Raw genomic sequence first — 21,410 nt, forward strand, 5'->3', positions numbered from 1 at the left:
CGAGGCGAGCACCCGCTACACCACCTGAGAAGAGCAAATTAAATTACCACGGAAACGTATCGCTTAGGATTAAACGTAACGACCCGCTGGGCTCGCGTCTTCCTTCGATTATGGCACCACCACCACGCTCGGATATCTCGACTCGTGGACGAATATCCAGTCAGACATTGATTTGTTCCGACGTTGCGCCAACGTCGTAATTTAATGATAACCTTTTATATATCATACCTAACATTCAACTAATCGATAAACATTTTTAGGTGACTTTAGTTAGAGTAAAAAAAAAAAAGACTGGGGTTGCCAAAAGTCGGTGGCATTTTTGCGTCGAACATTAGTATCGTGAATCAGCGATTGCAATCGCGTCGAATCTGGCGCCTTGACATTTTTAATTATCGAAGACTGAATTATCGGTGAAAAATGGCGTCCACGAGGTCCTTGAACGTCGAACGACACGTGTCTCCTAGTTCGCGCGAGGTACCATTAATATTCCCAAGGACGATAGATAGACGCGAACGATAAGCAAATAATACGTTCGCCTCTCCTGTAAATTTAACGATTAAACTTAAATTTAGAGGGGTTCCGTGACCGTTCTAACATTCTCCCAGGCAATTTCAGATAATATCTTATTAAAATTTCATGCCACGGAATTTGTTAATCGAAAGACTGCTCGATTAGGAACGAATTTACATGTATTTCGTACAGTAAACTCGGTTAGATCTGATCTCGATGTAAGTACTTTGTAATAGCACGACTGACGACGAGATGGATTAGGTGAAAAATAAACTTTGTAATTATTATTCTTGGGGTATTTTATGTAAGATAATTTTTCACCCAGGCAATTGATTAATGTTGCGGAGTAACCGAACAAAATTTCATCAAGATCCGTGACATCGGGTCCTTAAGGCCTAAATCAAGAGAATCTTGCAAATCTTTCTCGATCGAAGTCGCTCGAGTACGATTAATTTTCATCAATCGACAAAACATCGCGCAAGGAATCCAATTTTCCAGGCCGCGTATTCCTCCCCGCGAGTGTTGGCTTTAATCGAAACGACAATCGATAGCTCCGCGGAGTCGTTCCCGGGCAGCTTTCTCGCTCTACGCCGTGGAAACCAATTACACGTTCCATTGGAGAAGATTAATAACCGCCAAGGTAAATAGAACAATATCGCGTTACCATCGCCAAGAGCAGGCAATAAAAGATACGATAAAAGCGCTCGTAACGATGGAGCACGCTTATACGCGGTGGCATAAAATCGTGGAAAGAGAGGAGGCGACGAAGAGAATAATCGCGCAACCGGTCAGGAACGCGAGTGAAGTCAGGCTAATAGAGAGGAATCAGGACAAACGCGAGAGAACGGTTAACGCAGCGAATCAGCGGATGACCAAAGGAATCTATTAAGCGATGCACGCATCTATTAAACGACTTATAATGCGTTTCATTTAGCCACGACGGCTTCCAACGCTCCTCGACGTTATTTACGGTCCACTATTAGCATCGTGACTCCGTTTGCTCGATTAGCGCACTTTGCGTGGCGAGATAAGGTTCATAGAAATGCGACGTGGGACGACCTAATCGTCTTCCTGGTCCTCGAGATAAAAATGTTTCATTTTTAGGCAGCGTTAAGAGGAACGTTCATTCGTGTGTAAATAAACGCGAAGTATAATATAGAAGAACTTAAATTTTACTGTGAAAAAATTAATTACTTCGCGAATGTATGAATAACTAAATGATTTCAACTTCGTAGAATGAAATAAAATCCATGTACTTAAGATCCTGTCAGTCCAAGTTTAATAATCGTGCGACTCCGACTAAATGTCGCTACGAGTCGCCCCGGCATAAAACAATAACGCGTCCCCGGGATATTAATATTTAACGACGCATTTCAAGGGAACGAAATGCAATTCATTTAATAATCATATCGCCAACCAGTAATAGGATCAAATATTAAACGATAACAACGCAAGGGTATACGACGACATTCATAAATTGATTTCTATCTAATCGATACTTTGCTCACATTTGCTTAACATACATGCATATTCGAGGAGCTGGAGTTACGTCGAATAAAATAATGAACATTGTATCGATCGAACTTTGAAATTTTAATAAACTTCGACGGCATCGTCGCGACTCGGTCGGAATTAATCGACGATGGAATAATTATTATTTCACGTAGTACAGAGAGACTCGGGATATTCCAGACAAAGGGTCGAAGCGCCATTTCTTAAAAGAACAAACATTTTTATTTATTATTTCGAAGTGCCGAGGTTGCGTCTTGAATTTATTATAAAGGCTTTTTCAGAATGGCCCCAATGTCCTGGTCCTTATCGAACGAACACGGGACGAGTTGCTATTATTTCGCTAAGCAAAAACAGGAAGGAAGACGAAACGATACCAGGAGACGCGGCGTCAAATCGATCTGGAGGAAACGGGAGGGGCCGAAAGAGTAAACGCAAATAGCAGTAGGCTAACCGACATTAAATTTGCATTTATATTGTATTCCGTAATTTATGACACCGACTTATCTCGTGCAGTGGATGTACCCGCTCATAATTGTTTCCCCCGCGCGCCTAACCTGGGGGAGAGTCCTCGTGGGCTCGCACAATCGGTCAAACTACGCAAAGACAGAAAAACGCTGACCGAGGCTCTAGATAAATTAGAGAAAGAGAAGAACTTTAAATTATTTCAATTATTCCTCAAACTGTGGGTTTGAATTGAGGTAATTTATCGAGTTCAGGCAGCTGGAGTTTGAAGCGATAAAATGATCAGCCTCGCGTTTCCTTTCTCGAATCGTAAGGAGCTATTAAAAATCGCGATATATTTGTTACGGAGATCGTTAAGCACTTGTTCTTTTGTCCTCCTGGCTAGGAGCAGAACGAAAGTGGTGTACGTGTGTGTGTGTGTGTGTGTGAAAAAAGAAAAGTACAGAGAGGAAAAAGAGTCAGGCACAATAAAGCTCGTCGAGGACGACGTTCTGAGTTACGAGTTGTCGCGAATTGTGGAGGGTAGCGCAACAAGATTCACGATTCTGGTCCCCGAGAATAAAAAAAAAAGTACGTTTATACGTATCCGCCACCTAGATACTCGATGGTGCGGCAAACAATGTCGCAAGAAGCGTACCACTGTTTGTTAAACTCCTTTTGTTGTTATCAAACACGAGCATACATCAGCCATACAACGAGCTCTGTCGTTCTCCACGTTTATCTCTACCTTGTGTAAAATGAACAATGGAATCGATTCATCGTATAAATGGTTTTCCAAGGGCTCCTTTAAAATTTTCTTTTTTAATAACAGAACGCTCGTATCCTTCGCGTACGATTATTCGAAAGTTGGACGTATTTGTAGATTATTCGAAAGTAAAATCCTTGAACCCCTTTCGGAAATAATAAGCGAAGAGGTAGCAGCAATCGGTGTACGTTCCTGTTTCTAAGAATTTTTTCTTTTAATTTGTCCTGCCGTCTTCCTGTATTACTCGAAAACCATTACCCAGGCGGCCTACGAGGAATCCTCAATGGCAGAGTGGCTTCGAAGTGTCCCTCGCGATCGTCATCGGCCGTACCTGTTACTCGGTGTATCCAGTTAACGTTTTAAATGCATTTCAGTATGCGGAGGCACGCGCGTGCCAGACGAATGGCGTAAACACAGACAGAACTCGAGTTTGCCCCGTGTAACCAGCGACGGAGACCTATGTCGGGCCCGCGTAAACAGCATTGGTCAACTAGCCGTGCGTGTAGGCGTTCACGCGTGCCAGAAGTTAACGCTTTCCCGTTGCCAAACACCAGCTTTCCGTCCACGTCACCGTAATTTCCTTTGTTCCGCATAATAAGCGATGCTGATTGGTTACGTGACCCGAACCTTTCACGTCCTATCCCCGAAATCCCGACGGATACACGGGATTCTTCCCTCTGCGATGCATCATCTTCAGGTTCATGGGAGCCTGGGTTTAAACAATTTTTATATCATATAGGTTAAAATTGATGTTTAATACGTTGCGCTAGTTTATGTAAGTGCACAATTGGAATCGCGTTGAATTTAAATAATTGTCGAATGATAAATTTTAAAGTGACGCCGCTTTTGAAAATTGCTAATTCAGATTTTCGAATGTTATTCTGTTATTGGTTACGGTTACTCGTGAAAAAAAGAATCACCAAAGCCGACACCGTCACTGATGGGGCAAATGAAAAAAGTCGGTCACAGGCGTTGAAAGGGTGTAACGGGTTTGCATAGTGGTCACTTCGGAAAGGACTCTTCAGTTTATTGCCGTTCCGAAGCGAACCGTTCTTTGTGTTTCGGTAGAGGAGTGCTCTTCATTGCCTGCCTACTCCAAACGATCTTTAAACTTGCCAATATTTTACCACGCGACGCTGATAACTCCATTGTCGCATCGAATTCAAGCTTCTGGCTCTTACTACTTCGAGTCCACCGACCATCCAATTTCGAACGTGTGTAATTTATTTTTCTACGGAATGTACTTTATTTTTTAGATACAAAATTAAAGATTTATTTAGTTCCCATTACGGGAGGATATTTTTTAAGAAGAACCAGCGTGGAAACTTTCTTTCTATATATTAACATCCAAGCACATTTAATAGACTCGAAACGGAAGGTCCATGCTACGCAACACGTGGAATCCAGAAAATGAGATTTCACGCGAACGAGGAAATGATGGACGATCGCGGGAAAGTACCGTACACGACTCCCCTGAATTACTTCCGGCCTGGTATCGACTAATTAGGCTAATGACTCGTCGAATCCGAGCAGACGATAGCCATAAAAGATCAATGTCGTGAAACGTGCCCTCCCACACGCCGTCCCACCCCCAGGCTAATCTGGAAAATTCTCGACGGCAATTGACGTCTGGCTGAGCGCGATATAGGTCGTCTGACCAATCGTAATTCACTTTTATCGCGAACGTTATCGACCGGCCTTTTCTTTGCGAGCCGCCAGCGACTCGTACCGTCGATATTTACGCTGGCTGATACCTTTAATGATTCATACCAGTTATGTGATCGACATACTCCGGTTCAATGACGTACTGGAGACTAACGCATGAGCTTTCAAAGCTACCCCTCGATTGGAATAATAATAATAATAATAATAATAATAATAATAATAATAAAAGGAGCGCAGATGATGACAGGCCATCAGAAAAATTGTATTCATTTCGTAGCGATTCCTCACATGTTAAACCTAATAAGTCAATAAACAAGAATAAAAAATACTAAATACCTGTGAAAATCAGTACCCAGAAATTAATCTAACGCACGCCTCGTTTCCTAACGATTTGGCGCTACTAAAAGAAAACGACGATGATTGGTCCACGGATAGCAAACAGAGTCGTCTCAAGAAATTGCTATAGCCATTATTACATGCGTTATCGTTATCTGCGACGATGCTATCGGTAAATCGAAATCGATAGCCGTTAGTTAGGTGTGTGCAGTTTGCAGCAGGTGTCTTGGGGCCGGAAATTTCGAACCCTCGGCTGCATTGCGAAAGCAGATACGCAAGAAAGTGCAGCGTGACAGCGGATAATGAGCTGGAAGGCTATTGTTAGGTATCATTGCGCGAGTATATGGGCCGTGTCACGTTGCCAGCGAGAATGTAAAGTCTCGCACGTTTTTAGTGTCAATTAAAGGCTAACCTGTAACTCAACTCGCGAACTTGTACGTTCTCCGACGTTATAAATTAGAAGCTAATTCATTCATTACTTTCGCGCTTCTTTTAGATGGTTTTAAATCATACCGAACCCTTTGACCGCGAGGAATACTTAATTTCTCATGAATATCGGTATTGAAATCAGAAATGATAATGTCGGGTATTTATAGTATATCACACACGTAGATAATGACGTATTCGTTCTGTCAATAAACGTTTGACGCTCTCGGAAAACATAATTATTTTTAAATCCTCGGGAAAAATACTTTGAAAATATTTGTAAACTGTTTAATCTCTTCGTTACTTTAAGCGAATACCGATCAAACACGAAGTTAATTAAAATTTCCAACGATAAATAGAAAATATCCATCGTTCCGCGAAATTCGAAAATTATGAGCCAGCTTTTAATTAATTTATTGCTGGCCCCCCCCATAATTAACGTTAAAAGCGATCGATGGCTTTTCCATTCGTGTATAAAATTCACGAGTGATATTTTTCATAATGAAACGACGACGAGCTCGACACGTCGAGTGTTATATAATGGAAATTGCATAAGCATAACTGCGTTATTTTATCTAATCTGCAGCCAATTATTTTTTCTTCGGTTCAATTATAGAGGATTAGCAAATACGTGACATAGATTAGAAACACTTATAACGGAACAAGAAATATCACCTTGCCGCGAAAGACATACCTTTGATCTTAAGCGTTCGCGTATTTTATCGCAGTTCTGGGTAGTTCTCTTAATACGTACCTGGAACAGAAAAGAAAACAGGCGTTAAGAAAACGAAGGAGCTGTTTTTACGCTTTTTGATATTCAAGCTTAGAAATACAGTTCAACGTGTCGTATGATTCGTGAACATTTCTGCAATTATTATTATTATTATGGTACAGTCATGAAATTAGTTTCGACTATATCCATTACTGAGTAGAATAAAGATCGTATCAAAAGAGAACGATCGTAGCAATTCGTTTTCTGCATGTATCAACATATCAATTCGTACATCGACGCGCGATTCATGCACTCTATCCGATACTAGAGGAACGCCAGACATCCTAAACCATAATTAATTGCATGCGGTATTACAGCTTGCTCGCTAATGGAGCGCCCAAGTTGAGCCACCTAGCATTAGGACCTAAAATATCTCTGTTGCTTTCAGCGACACGAGGGGACGTCTGTGGGACGGCGTCTTCGGAGATTTCGTGTGTAATTAATAAACTTTGGATAAAAGGAAACATCAGGTGCACGAATTTAGAGACAGGAAAAATTGTGAAAAAATCCCTACCACCGATCGATTCACCATTGAAAAAGACGGTTTAAAATTGACCTTGAATTTAAAAAAGAAAAAAGAAAAAAAAATAACGACCAAGCTAGAAAACAGCGTTAGAATGACGAACGGTCTGGGCATTAATTTCAATTCTCTTTTAGTAAACGTCCAAAATGCTGTCCCACGGCAATGATGCATCGGCCAGAGCGACCAATGACGGATTGCGATACTCGGTTCAATTGTTTCGAGCGTAATAGCGGTACAACCTCTAACCATTCTATCTGTCACGTCGTCTGGAGTGGTAGATCCGTGATGATATACATTTTCCATTACCTTTCCCTCTTGCTTTGAGCAACGCGTCGTGAAACATTGATCGGTACACTGATAGATCACCACGGTAATCCGACGCCGAGCAGACCTTGCACATATCCCTAGTATATTGATAAGCGTGATCGCGCGCCATCGCAAATCACGCTTGTCATCGTTGAAACGCAAAGGAAGACGAAGAATCTCTCAAAGGGGGGGCTTTGGAATTTTGTTACCTTTGGTTTTTTTAACCTTTTGTTAAGGTGCGTGTTTCCTGATTGAATTCTATTCGTTTCTAAAAATAAAAATAAAAATAACAAAATAATTGAAATAAGAATGAAATTGCTGTAGTTTTTTGAATTAAATATTGGCTCAGTTTGCGGCACGAACTTATGAGATGACCTGATATAATCCCCGCGAGTTATCCAGCAAATTCTGCTCTAATCCAACCCGTATAGTTTCCAATTCATCGACAAAAAGCTCGACGCGCTTCGTTCCAAGCTCGTAAACCCTTCATCGCGCAATCGCTGTCGATCACCAGGTCTCCCGTCGTGAAAGAAAGGTGTCTCGCCGTTGGTAGGGATTTTTATTCGCCCGTGGAGTCGGCGACACTTTGTGAAAGCAGCTCGTGGCGCTCTTTCTCCTCCTAGCCATCCACGGAGTGTTGAGCTCGTTAACAAGGAGAGTCCTGCGCGGGAGCGACGGTGCTTGATTTATTGCCAGTACAACGACAGATACGGACTGGGGTTTTATCAGACCGCTCGTTAACGGACCAAGGAAAGAGAGGGGGGGGGGGATGAAACAGGAGACACGAGGGGGGACAAAAGGCGATTTCCCACGAGCTCGCCACTATCGGTATTCGCGAACGATTCTCTCGCGAATCCGCGAGCTGACGCAGCCTGTAGATCGTCATCGCTGGTGATCCTCTAAGCGTGTATCATTGGAGGCAAGAGAACGGACGGAATAAGAGAAGGAAGATAAACGAAACATAGGTTGGAGACAGATGACCGACAAAATATTTTTACATCAAATTGATCCTCATCACCAAATCTATCTATCTCGTATCCAAACACAATTATATCCGTTCACTATACCTCGTGAAACTTGCCACGAAGTATGGAACTTTAAATTCGGATCGACGACCCTCCCCGATTGGGAATTCGCGGCGAAAGAGTGGGATCGCCCCGTTCTGTCGGAAGCTGTTCGTTAATGAAATAGAAATTCTAGGATTCCAGGAATACTCACGCGATCGTCGCGAGAGTTCCGTCTGGCCGATAGCTCTGGAATGTCCACAGATTCAGGGCACGATCGAGTCCAAAGACGGTTGTCCAACGATCTCGGTTTTCGAGGTAACTAGGAGGCAACACAACCGACGCCGTTTCTATCGCTGGATCTCGCAATCCTTGCTTCTCATTTATACAGGGAGCAACAAATCTTAGCCTTGTCACGGAAGTCCCCATTAGGAGCGGAGGCTGCCGCTGGAGGAAAAGTAGGATCCCGCCGCACACCGCGGCGACAAAATAAACAAATATAGATTACACCCTCTTGTCCAGGACGCTGGAACACGCGAACCGTGGCCCAGATGGACCAGCAAAAATACACGCTACCGTTTCGTTGCGCGCACGATCGTTCTTCGGGGTTGGAGTGGTTAGAAAGTTAGTTTCAAACGTGCTGGGATACTTTTTTTTTCTCAAACTGTATGGTAGACACTTTTAAACGGATGAATTTTCTTTTAATTGTGTCGAAGAAGTAAAGTGCTCTAGAATTTTTTTTTTTTTTTTTTTAACAAAGCAATCCCATTTTATCATTCGACAGATTTCAGAACGACGACGTCCTAGAACACGAGGTTACCTATAATAGGGTTTCCAGTAACCCCAGTAACCCCAGTTTTATAAAGTAACGTCCTTTTGCCGTTCAATAAATCAACGATACTGCGCGTAAACGGTAGGATAAGCTCGCCGGATACGGACTCGGGGAAAAGCGGCATCCGATTGGTGAACGTCGAAAATCAGTTTGTCAAGTGTGACGGGATTGAAAAACTGCATAGCAGCTCGTAGCGTGAGTTTATTTCCAGTAAAAAGGTTAACTGCTTGCCTGACCGGGGCAGCGCGAGGAAAGCGGTGTACGGGACGCCGCGGTAGGTCCGCGATGCAAAAATGATTTGAGAGAACAGAACAGAAAATTTTCCCTCGGTGCTACTTTGCATTCGCAAATGTCACGAAGACACGTGTCTGTGTGTATAAATTTTAGATACATCGAAGTTAGCGTTGTCTTTATAAATTATGGAAACACACAGGAGGCAATTCCTGCTTTCTATTACCAAGAGTGCCTCAACGGTAATAATTTATAGATTGAGATAAAGTTTACGTGTTGAATTATTTTTAATGTTCTATTATTTATCCTTTAACTCTTTGGGAGGATTAGGTTAAGAATAGTAAGACGAGATTAGATTGAGATATTTCATTTGGGAGATAACCAACACGAGATTATCAAAGAAGAACGCATTAATTGTACGATCTAAAAGAAGTAAAGAAAAAATGAGTGATTTGCCACGGCGCAGTGATTAAAAATCACGGAATCAGATGCTTCATTTTTCCCAACGAGTGGCTCGATTACTCCCCAACTGGAGGGCACGACGACTCAGGGTTGCGCCACGCGTCCCCAGTCGTCAGGGAGTTAACGTGCAACCGCCAAAATTACCCAGGACAGATAGGATCGCACGAAATTCCGAATAACGTTCCGCGCACGGTCCAATCGCCGCTGCATATCGGAGGGAGGCGCAAGCGGAGTTTAACTCGAGGTTTATCAGCGCGTAATTCACCCCCTGTGATACATTCTCCCACTGATCGTTTAGGAAGTCCCGCACGAGCCAGCGAAATACGCGTAAACCGATGGAAGGATCAGCGACGGATCCAGACTAATCGGACCCTGGACTAATTACCGTGGGGGTGTGGACCTTTCCCTTTCTGAAGTCTCCTGTCGAATGCAAATTATCACCGAGACATACTCTCATCGCAGTCGTTGAAATAAATTTATGATAATCCTGCGAATGGTTCGATTCGTTGCGATACATGTCTCACGAACATTTCAAAGCAGACGCTCCTCTCGCATCCCGCGTTCATTCATCGTTTCCACGGTTAGATCCGTCCCTGATGGAAGGATCAGTGGCCGTTGGAGCGCCACCCACAAAATCGCGAACTGTTTACACACGCAGCCAGGGTGTTACGTAACAGCCGAGAGCGAGCCAAACGTAATCGACGAGCCGCGGCCAACGCGTACGCGTTGCAACGAGATCACTTTGCAACGATTGCGCACCGTCGCCGCAATGGCATCTACGCCTAAGGTAATTGACCCGCAGCGTGTTACGCAATTCTTAACTAGGTTCCAGGAGACTCCGATTCCACGTACGCGTACCTGGCTCCGCAGTCGCCTGGCCGCGACGACGACGACGACGCAACAGGCAAACGAACGTTCTCCCCAGGGTCGTTCGACTTCGCGTACGTCCAACGACGACACAGAAACACAAGCGCGAGACCACGACCACGGCTCCAATCGCGCGACATTCTTTTTCTACGACCACGGAGTAAGTATGCCATCCGGCTAGTTACACCATCGTCCTCGTGCGTTTTCTTACCCGAGACGTCAGATCGCACGACGGATTAAACTGGACGGCCATCCATCGCGATGCAGCGTTCAGGAATTATCGGGGGTGCAGCTGAATGTTGATGGAGGTTGGAATACCTCGGGATATTTCAGGAGGTTTTGTAAGATAGAAAAGTATCGAACATTTTGGTGAAGAGGAAAGCACCTTTCGAAACTTTCATAAATAAGGATCGATGATGAATATCAAGTAAATGTATACAATATGAAATATCGTTCGACCGTGTTTGTATCAAGGAAGACGGAGAACAGGTTCGTTTAAGTTTTCTACCTGAAATTTAATTCTCTCCAATTTTGTCACTCTTGTAAACGATGAATATACGACAGGGAAAAACCAAAATCCGGAAGCCACTTTACGGTACGTCGGTGTTGTTCGGGTTCCGCGTGAGGTTTGCTTTGAAAGAAAATATATAGATAGAGAAACTTACCATAATACTCTTAAATCGCTTAATTGGTCGAGGGGTATATCGATTCAGTAATCCAATCTATTAACACTTTCTCTCCCCCAGCTTAGGCTTCCTTAATTCAAGTGGAATAATCTGTCACAGATTGCCAAGGGTTACGAAAACTGTCGCGTCTATAGTCGCTCCGTTTCCGTTACTTGGCAGAATTTTCCATATTTCAGGAACTCGTAATGAGTACGCAGGACGAACTTCAACCATACATTCTAATAGGATTATTTCCAGCGACCATGGTGCGCGGAAATAACGCAGCGTGAGCTATTTATTATGCGTTTAACTCGCGTTTCGATGAAATTTTCAACAGAATTTAGAATTTATCTATACGTTACCATAGTACTATCGCTAGGAGTTTAAATATTCCTACGTTTGCCAACGTGTGCAAACAGCGGAGCTTTACAAAAAATATCTACAGTTTTTCTTTCGTGTACGTTCATCCCCAGCTATCGTGGAAATGAAATTTCTGCTAGAACTTTCTTTCGCTTTCCTTAATTGGAGCTTACGGGTGTCTCGGGGACAATCTCTCGACTTTTACAAGCGCGGCGCAAAATGACTCGAGAGCACGGTTAATAAACACTAAAAAGATCTCGGTGTGATTACGAAACGGAACTCTTCGGGACATAAACAACAGGTGTAAAATTTGAAACTGTTGCTTCAGGAAATGAGCACGGCGGTTTGTGCCAGTTTTAGCGCAAGGAAAGGAAGAAAAAGTACTTCCGTCGGCTTTGTTTCTTCTATTTTCTTACGTAAATCCTTTGAGTAAGCAATTGAAAGCTCGAGTAAGTAAAAAGCAACACTGGTCAAAATATGAAATATGAAAAGTAGACTCAAAAAAATCCACGAAGAATCTCGGAAGAATCCAATACTGAATAATTGCAATGCGATCGTGAACTACATTTCACCCCAACGTCTCGCGCAACCAGTGCTTCGGAATCAAGCGAAGATACTGTGCAATCTGGCGGCAATTATGGTAACAAGGATCAAAAAACAGAACTGGTAGACAGGAACGGCAAAGGGAGGTCGCAAACCGAGTTGAAACTCGCGTTTCCGCCGAGTTCCAAAGCCGATGACAAGCTCCCTCCTGAATGACGAGCGCACAATAGCGAGGAGAGGCTGTCCTTTCTAGAGGAGATGAGTTCTTGATTGCACTGACGTCGCCACAGATGCAATGTCAAGGCGTCAGGGAAACGCCAGAAGTGCAACCGAATTGTCATCTAAAATCGTTTCCTTTGTGCGAGGAGTCGTGGGCGTGCGCCTTTCCGCCGCGATATCGGGGAAATTTCCATCGGCGCCTCTTAAATCTTACTGCGCTTTTTTTTTTTATCGCTACTTTTTCTCGCTTCAGTTCCCGATACAAAGTGCGAAGTCGACGCTTCGGGACGCCTATCTTCGCGGAACACGAAGAAGATACTCTTTATTCGCCAGAGTTTGCCATCGTTATTCGTTCATTGCGGAAATTCTACGCTGTGGTTCAAATTTTAATGGACGAGAAATTTTGATCATTGCTGCTCTCGTACGATAACAGAGGGTAACTTGAAGAGAGCTTTAGAATTTCTGTATTTTAATGGAGCATGAATGATACGGCGTGACACCCTCGTGATTTTGGTTTTCAATAAACTCCACCATTCAAATAAAAAGGTCCTATCGTCATGAATTCTCAAATTATTTACACTAGGAAGGTCACGAGTTCTTCATCATCCGCTCCAAAAATCCTCGAACTACCCCGCGCAATGCACCGGGAAACAAGGAGGAAAAATAGAAACCGATATGAAACAAAAAAAAAAAAAACGAATCTCCGAAGCTGGTAAGTAAATTCGCAAAGAGAAAGAGGCGCCGCGAGATAAACGACGCGCGGCCATCGAGGGTGCGGAGAACGTGGCACAAGTTTTCGTGCGGGGGTGTGGCGAGGAAAAATGACAATAATCACGCGATCGTCGCCGTACTGTAAACACTTGAAAGGGAAAAAGCGGAATAAAACAATAACGGGACAATTGGTCCACTTTGGCCGAAGTTTCCGCGGCTGAATAAAAAAGGTGGAGACAAAAAAAAAAGGGGGAGAAAAAAAATTGAAAGGGGTGCGCCTGTGGAGCCGGGGCTATCCAGGACGACAGAAACTCGATGGAGAGGGTGGGAAAGAGCGCGAGTAAGCGAGCAGCGAAGCAACGAGGAAGGAAGAAGGGCGCGGGGGTGGAAGAGGGGCTGTCTTGAGGCCGACGCCCAGATCGATGCTCCCGTCTGAGGCTCCTGTAGGCGGAGGCTGTGCAGAATTCCCAACCGTAAGGACCTCCGCGGGTCCTTGCCGTAGAGCTCACCCCGTCATTTCGCTATGGAGAGAATTTCAAACTCGACTACCTTAAAACCATTCAAACAACGCGTCTCCCGTCACCTCTGACCCCCGCCACGAGCTGGGATCAAGTTCACTTCCGGTTAAACGCTGCCGGGTCACGATCTCGGATCCCACATGTCGCCAGAACTCGCGATTCATCGACAATTTCCATCGTTTCGTGACTTTTGGAAATGAAAAAAATTAGCTCGGAAGCGTTTCCAGGAATTATTTAGACGATTAGACGAGTGAAATTCTTCTGGCCTATAAAATGAAGCTAACTACGCGCCGCTATGTAAGCGGTGGATTCCTATTTTTAAGTATAGAACCAGAAATAACAGGAAAAGTCGGTGGGACGAATCCTATGATTACGAGTTTCGACTATAGTACCTACTTGTCCTTCAACGAGTATTTCTGTACTGCAACCCATCGATAAGAAACATACCTCCGTAAATAGAGTCGCGGTTAACCAGTCAAATATGATCCTAGTCGATGGCACTAAAAATACTCTGCTTTAAACCGATATTTTAAAATATTACAGAAAAATTCAGGTCGCAACTGTTTACCATTTTTGAATTACTCGATACTCGAACAAATTTGAATACCAGAATAAAGAAAAACGATTCGTGATCCACGACAAATTTGATCACGCTACTCGAACAGAGGACGACGTTAACCAGGGTGTTTCGAGCTTTCCATCGAGCCTGGAGCTTCGAGAAAAAAGGCACGGTGCAGGTGGAACGAGGAAAGAAATCCAACGAAGGGTTCTAGGTTTCCTGGACGACCAATCGAGCCATTCATGCGAGGGGGTAGTCCCATTGTGCGACGTTACAACCCCCCAGGGGGAAGTCCAGCAGTCTTAAGGGCACATGTGACAAATGCCTTTATTCGTTTGCTCACACCCTCGCCCGTAGCCGCGATCGCGAGGCACGTATACGTGCTCTGCGAAGGCATTCTTTTCCCCATCATTGCTGGAACTCGAGCACGTGCCATTACGAGGTCGGAAAATGTCAATAGCTCTCGATAGAGCCACCTCGATTACAGCCACGGATTACGATTGATCAGCCAGCCGCGTGAATGGTATCTGATCGTTTCGCGAGCTCTGCGTATTTTTATTCGAGGGGGTTGGTATGGGTGAACGCCTTGGTATCAACCTTAATAAAGTGTAAAAGCTACTTGTGTGAAGCTGGCTGACTTCATTTCGATAATTCTATGATTCCTCGCCAATTAAACTAATAATCCTATCAAATAGAAATAACAGTAAATTAACTGCATTTCAGGTAACGAGCGAGGAAACGATTTCAATTTAGATGTTAGGTATTATGGTGTCTTCGCTGGCTAACGGAACGTAAGAAATATTGACATTTTCCACTTATGAAAAATAAACGCGGAGAAAGTATAGAAAGCGTCATGACCGACCGCACAATAAAGATAGACTTCCATCTAATTAATGTTGCATACGAAAAATGCATAATTTATCTGAAATTCGTTGCGATTAATATCGGAATTAGATTTTCGATACAAAATAATAGCTGCAATTTTCGCGAGGACTTGAACCGAAAATTAGCAAGAATAATAAGAATAGGGTCGGTATTAATAAAAATCGACGAAAAATAAGAATAAAGTTATAGTTAAAATGAAATTGAATTACGAGAACTGTATCGAACGTTCGTCTGCGCCTGGCTCATCATTGCCACCGTGCAAATCAAATTATTCGCACCCGCGGGAGCACCGAAGGGAGGAGGAAAAAAATAGCATCGCGTCTGATCAAGTTTCCCGTAATATTGAGTTATAACCGCGTTACGATCATGCTACTGCGCTTGTTATCGTTGCGGTCGATCAAATCCAATCTTAAGTTTAGAATAGCGTTATTGATTTACAAAACTCGGTCAACTAGGTTTCGTATTTACTGAAAATTCGCCGGTCGTGGCTGTTCGACGTTTCGTCTACCACTAGGGACGCGATAAAAATCATTATTATGCGAATCGGAACGAACACTCACCGACGTAATTAATTGTATAGTCTTCGAGACTCTCGGAATGCATCGATGCAGGATTTTAGTACAGGACTTGGTACACGTCGCTATACAGGAAATTCATTGGGCAGTAAAGAAGTATATGCTCTTACCTGCAACAAAAAACAAGAAAATGGTTAATTCATGCAGAGTTTGCAATTATATTTGCGATTATAGTGGATATTTGCGGAATCGCGAGGTGCAACTGTGAGACTGAAGAAATAATTTATTGTCGAATGGATGCTGCAGTTTAGTAAGAATTACTTTGGTATCAAGAGTTCGCCTAACAATAGCCACGGAATTAATTGTGAAGCCAACTAAATGGAAAACAGAGACGAGAAAGCCTCACTTTCACCCTCTAATCTCTCTCCTATCTTCTCTGACATGATTTAGCGCCAGTGACACAAGGTTATAAGGTGCAGGCGGAACACGCTTAAACCATTAATTATTTACTGTATAATTGATGTTAATAAACACGGCGCAGTTTATTGCGTCGTATATTCGTTGGGACGTCGCGGCGGCAACGTGTCTCTTAGGGAAGGGTAACAATACCGTCGCTTATTTGCGACGACACACTTCCTCGCCCGACATTTCTCGCATAGGTCGCGTCATACCATCGCTAACGCCAATTCCATTAGCCAAGCTAGCAGAAATTTTGATTTTCACTAAAACGGCGGTGGTTTCGTTCGAAATCCCAATTTTTATCAAATTATACAATGGTCTACATTCGAATGAAACAGGTGTAAAAATGAATAAACCGAACAGTTGTAATGAACTCTTGCTTCAGTCTTCGCTGCAAAGATAGCATCTTCGTCGACAATAAAACTTCGTTACGCTCTTCCCGCGAAGAAGGAAACGCTATTTTCACGCAGTCCTGAAAAAAAGAAAAAGATTGACGACGAGTTCTTGATTGTCTTCGTGTTTTCCCTGAGGTCGCAATGGCCTCCCGATGAAATTGCTTATCTCTCGTAACGGATTTGAAGAATCTCGACGACGGTGCAACACGCTGATTTACGATCGAGCGGCGTTCAGCGATAACGCACGCACGCAGGCGTAATTCATTGTGGCGGCGACGTTGCGTAACGCGTGTTTGGTGAATGAATCAGAAGTTACGTTCGAAAGCGGACTTTATCTACGGCGGGGCGCTCTCTGCACTCCTCTTTTTCCACAATATTTATCCCCTCTGCCAGCAGTCATTTTTCCACGCGTGGCGTTACTCATTGCGCCGGGGTAATCGTCGCGTAATGACAAACGACGAACCCCAGCCAGCTGGAGAACCCTAACCTACCTCTCCGCGCTTTACGACAAGTGGAAGCAACGACGAGCTTCGTCGAGCAACGGCCAATGGAACTGCCGAGCACAAACTGGAATGAAGAAAACAAGTAGGAAAAAGTCGTCGGACGAATGCTGATAACGTGGCGTTTTATTCGTGGTGATTTTTACCAGAATGAAGAATTGAGGAGATTATTAAGAGATCAAGGTTAGGTCAATGAAGAAAAATTCAGGTTTCTTTGTTACAAACATGAAGACCACAAGGGAGTTGATTCGCCACCAAGGACCCAACGATGACACCCTCTATCAGCAAGGTTTTCCTCGAACCTCTCAAAAGTTCCTCTGATTAACCACCATCTTCAGGTTTTTTTTTTTTTTTTTTTTTATTTCGTTAAACAAAGAGATATCACCCTGTGCAAAACTTGAATTGTCTCCACCTCGATGTTTCCTACAGTCGATCGCGATATTTGCGTGATTGCCATTTCGCTGACTTCTCGATAACAGTAGTAGCCTTGAGTAAAGCCTCGGTGAGTGGAGGGACTCGGGCAGAGCAGGCAGGCGTTACAATGTTGAAGAGGAGAGGCAGAGTTGCGTGGCGCGTATCTATGTTTAGACGGCCGAGTACGTCACATCCGGTAGTCTGCTCTCCCCTTGATCGTTCGCCCACTCTTTCGCCTTTATATTTTTCTCCTTGCACTTCGCCGTGCTCCTTCGCGTGATTCTTTTTCCGTTGTTGCTGGTTCGCGCGTTGTCACGTGTCCGTGACTTGTTCTTTCAAGGATTGGCAACATTCTTATCCAGACAAAAGTTTCGAGTAACGAATACGAGAGAATGAAAACGACTTTTCATTTGTTACTCGTTAAATTGAAATAATGAAAGCATTGTACTGGAAGAATTCGATACCGTGTACATTTGATACCGTTCGTTCTTTTTTGTTTAAAATGAAAAGTTCGAAGAAGAGTTTCTCGTTTCTCAAGAGCCACTAATCAACGAATGATTCGATGAAAATATTTCCCTTTTAACATCTTCGTCGTTGAAAAATGAAAAGTGTTTGTAGAAAATGCTCAGTACGAACGTGACCTACGATAAATCACGGCTGAGACCTTCGCGCCGGTGCGTTATTATGATTATCGATTGACTTTTTAACGCCACCAAGGTTGACTGCATCGCGATCAGAAGAAAGATCTCCTCGATTGCCAGTCGCCTCGAGGTAACCGATTTCCTCCGGGGCAATCATCGAGATTCACGTTTTAACGCACTTGGAAAACGTTACTCTTTTCATTTTCAATCCAGTATACGAACTGGAGAAATCGCTCTCGATAAATCGTCAATTAATCCTCAAACAACGCAAAACGTTCGCGGAAAGTTGATTTTGTATCGAGGCTGCGCTGCATTGATTATGCTTTCGATTGGTATGAATTTTAACGAAAGGTAGCTCTGACCTGCTGGAAAACAAAAACGTTGCACAACGCGCATTGTGCGTGCGTGGAATTCGAATGCTTCTAATTAATCGGTAATTAGCTCTCGAACTATGTTCGATGAGTTTCGCGGGGAACTAATTTTAACGCGAATGTTTTCTTTATAATAACAAAAAAATAAGTTGCGTAATGTCTTGTACTAAGATCAAGCTAAATAAATGTTTACTTGTTCCTAATGTTATCTCTGCGAGAGACACGATTAAAAGTAGAAATAATTTCTGTTCACGCTAATTTAACACCCAGCAGCTGTAGTTTTATTTTTCTTTCCTCGAACAGTTTGGAAGCATCGCGTCCTCGCGAGGAACAATTCGGCGGCGAATCAGCGTTAATCCGGCGGTGCAATTAGAAGGACGGCGATCCAATTAAAATGTCAAACGGTGAATAATCGCGCGCTCGCGCACGAGCGTAGTAAAGTCGGCCCCGTGACGCACACGGGCGCAGAAGCGGAGTAAAGTTTTCATTAACGAGAAACTGCTCGGCTCGCGTATCGAGTCAAGTCGGGGCTCGAGTTGAATTGCGTGCACGTTAAGAAGTCGCCGGCCCTCGTGTGCCGTCGACGCTTGCTGCGCACTCCTCTCGACGCCCAGTGGCGCATCTACAAATTTACACGAGGGGGGGCAACTCGAGTTAACCTCCCCTGGATCGCCAGAAGGTAGGCTTACTTGATTCTTGCGAATTAAAATTATTTCAAGCGCGGCAACCAAATTTAAAGCATGTTGAAGAACTTGAGAAATTTTTCACTTGAGAATCTTTCGCTTGAGAAATTTTTCACTTGTGAATCTTTCGACAATGTTATTCGTTTACATTGTTCTTGAGTGACAATACATAAAATAAATAATGTGACAGTCCTGAATGAATATGAAGTAGCCTACATTCCCTGCGGAGTCTCTAAAACTCTAAAAAAAATTCGTCGCTCGATATTAAATAAAACACGACTGTAAACTACCTCGTTTGGCGCTAAGAGTGTTAAAACGATCCTCAAATTCACGGAATTATCGCGGTCTTGGGAAACACGTACCGCGGCGTCGGACGTTGCGTCTCGAGTTTACAGAGCGGCGGGCGCCGTCGAGAAAAGAAAAAGGAAACTTGCGACGGCGTACTAATTCCACCCCGGTTACTTGTAGCAGAAACAACGTGGCGTACTACGTAGTACATATATCGTATCGTGCGGTCGTGCACACACGGGATGCACACACGTTCGAAGTGTACTCGCGCGTGGTCGGTTCTCGCGAGCGCATACGAGCGAGTACACAGTGGCGTGTGTACGCTCACTCGTTGTACGTTCAACAGTGGCGTACTCACTGAGGGAATAACAGCACCTCCAGCCAGCCATATTTCAATGGAATTTATTTGCAAGTGTAAAGGTGAAGTCATCGATTGGAGAAATATTTCTTCTTCGGTTGGATATACAAAGACGCAGAGATAAATTTGAATATCAGAGCGATAAATAGCCTTCAATTAAATTCGATTAAAGTCCAAGTATCCCGATCTCGAATATCCCGACCGGCATAAAACGCACACGTGAAACGAGCCTAATAAGTGCGCCAGGTGTAATGATAGAGGCTGCGAGACGCGGGTATGTTTTATGCATCGAATTGCCTCGCTCGATGAGCAATTTTTTCCCCGCTCGGAGGACAAATACGCGAGCTGATTTTCGACCTTGAGAGCGGCGTCAGCGTGCGTTCGTTGCACTCGGTGTATGAATGCTCGAGCGATCTCCGAAGGCAAACGTTGGCTGCGCTCACGTGCACGCGAATTATGACACGAGACAAGCCTGGGAGGTAATGGAAGCGACCAAGGCAGTAGGTTACTCGCTCCGGGTGTAATAAACGCAAACGAAAGCAAAAACGGTTGGTATGCGATGCCCCGCCGTCATGATTAAAAACAACCGCGAGATGCACGCCTCGCGAAATCCTATACGTCACGTAGAAAACGAACGGTGGGAGTAACTGCATTCATGATATTCTTGAGAATCGCGCGACTCGTATAACGACCAACAATAGACCAGGACGAATCTACATAAAATTTCAATTTATTATCACTTCCATTCATTTGGAAAAATCGAGGAGCTCGAACAGAGCCCGACAAGTGATATATTTTGAGGATTTGACATTGATTAGTCAATTGTAATTTATTCTAATGCAAACAGAGCATTTCACGCGGTATATTTCTTGAAATAATATAACAACATTAATATTCCATTATCCATTTGCATTTCGTACACATTTAGCCGTTACTTTCAACATTATTATACCAACTGAATAAATACCAACGGCATAAAATCTGTGTATAAATTGCTAATACCCTAATAACGACAGCAACAAGAAGAACAGCTTTTAACAACTTGCGGCGAAGAAGAAATATGAACAAATTGAAACCGCGCTACACACGCGTATACCTGGTGCATCGCGTGTAACTTTATGTTTGAAATGATACGACCCAGTCCCCGTATAAATCATGGAATAATTGACGTTCCACTCAAGGATGTAGAAGCAAAGAGATCTACAATTTCTCAGCTATTAATTATTCAAAGAACATTCGACGATGCTTTACTTATTCTTTGTTCGCATCTCGCTACATCATAATTTATAGCTCGCGGCTCTCCATTATAACTCGCAGTTTGTAGCGGATAATCGCGGACCATCAGGTCGTAAATTATTGGCGATCACGCGATCATTGAATCATTATCTATTTTCACACCCGATGTGCCTCTTTCTTTTTACTGTTACGTTTCTATTATGCACCATAATTTCCTTTCGACATTTTCGCCACACTTTATCAACTGCCAAGCTCTCCCGACTTCTCAGCGGTCGTATGCTTAATTTAATTTTGTGCGTAATTAAAACTGGGCACGTTCGAAGCCGTTTCGTTTATTTAAATTCGAATTAATCGCGTCGCGGTCGGATTTTCCTCGATTGTGACGAAAAATTAGCGGTTTCCGGCGTTTCGTTGCAGTTTGCTTCCTTTGGTTTCCT

The 21,410-nt window shown here is 43.6% G+C and overlaps 1 protein-coding gene across 5 annotated transcripts in view; it reads right to left on the minus strand.

The window, feature by feature from the left end:
• Positions 1-21,410, minus strand: part of LOC128890332 (helix-loop-helix protein 11-like) — a 96,061-nt gene that overhangs the window by 19,095 nt on the left and 55,556 nt on the right. For 4 of the 5 annotated variants that reach the window (XM_054148727.1, XM_054148728.1, XM_054148725.1 and 1 more), the window contains one exon: positions 5,622-6,410. The exons of the other annotated variant lie outside the window; for it this stretch is intronic. In XM_054148727.1, the coding sequence (XP_054004702.1) occupies positions 6,267-6,410 (144 nt within the window). In that variant the 3' untranslated portion in view covers positions 5,622-6,266. Of the gene's footprint in view, positions 1-5,621; positions 6,411-21,410 lie in introns of those variants that run through there. 5 annotated transcript variants of the gene reach the window in all.

The sequence above is a fragment of the Hylaeus anthracinus genome, unplaced genomic scaffold, assembly GCF_026225885.1.
Source record: "Hylaeus anthracinus isolate JK02 unplaced genomic scaffold, UHH_iyHylAnth1.0_haploid 12000, whole genome shotgun sequence".
Classification (NCBI taxonomy): Eukaryota; Metazoa; Arthropoda; class Insecta; order Hymenoptera; family Colletidae; genus Hylaeus; species Hylaeus anthracinus.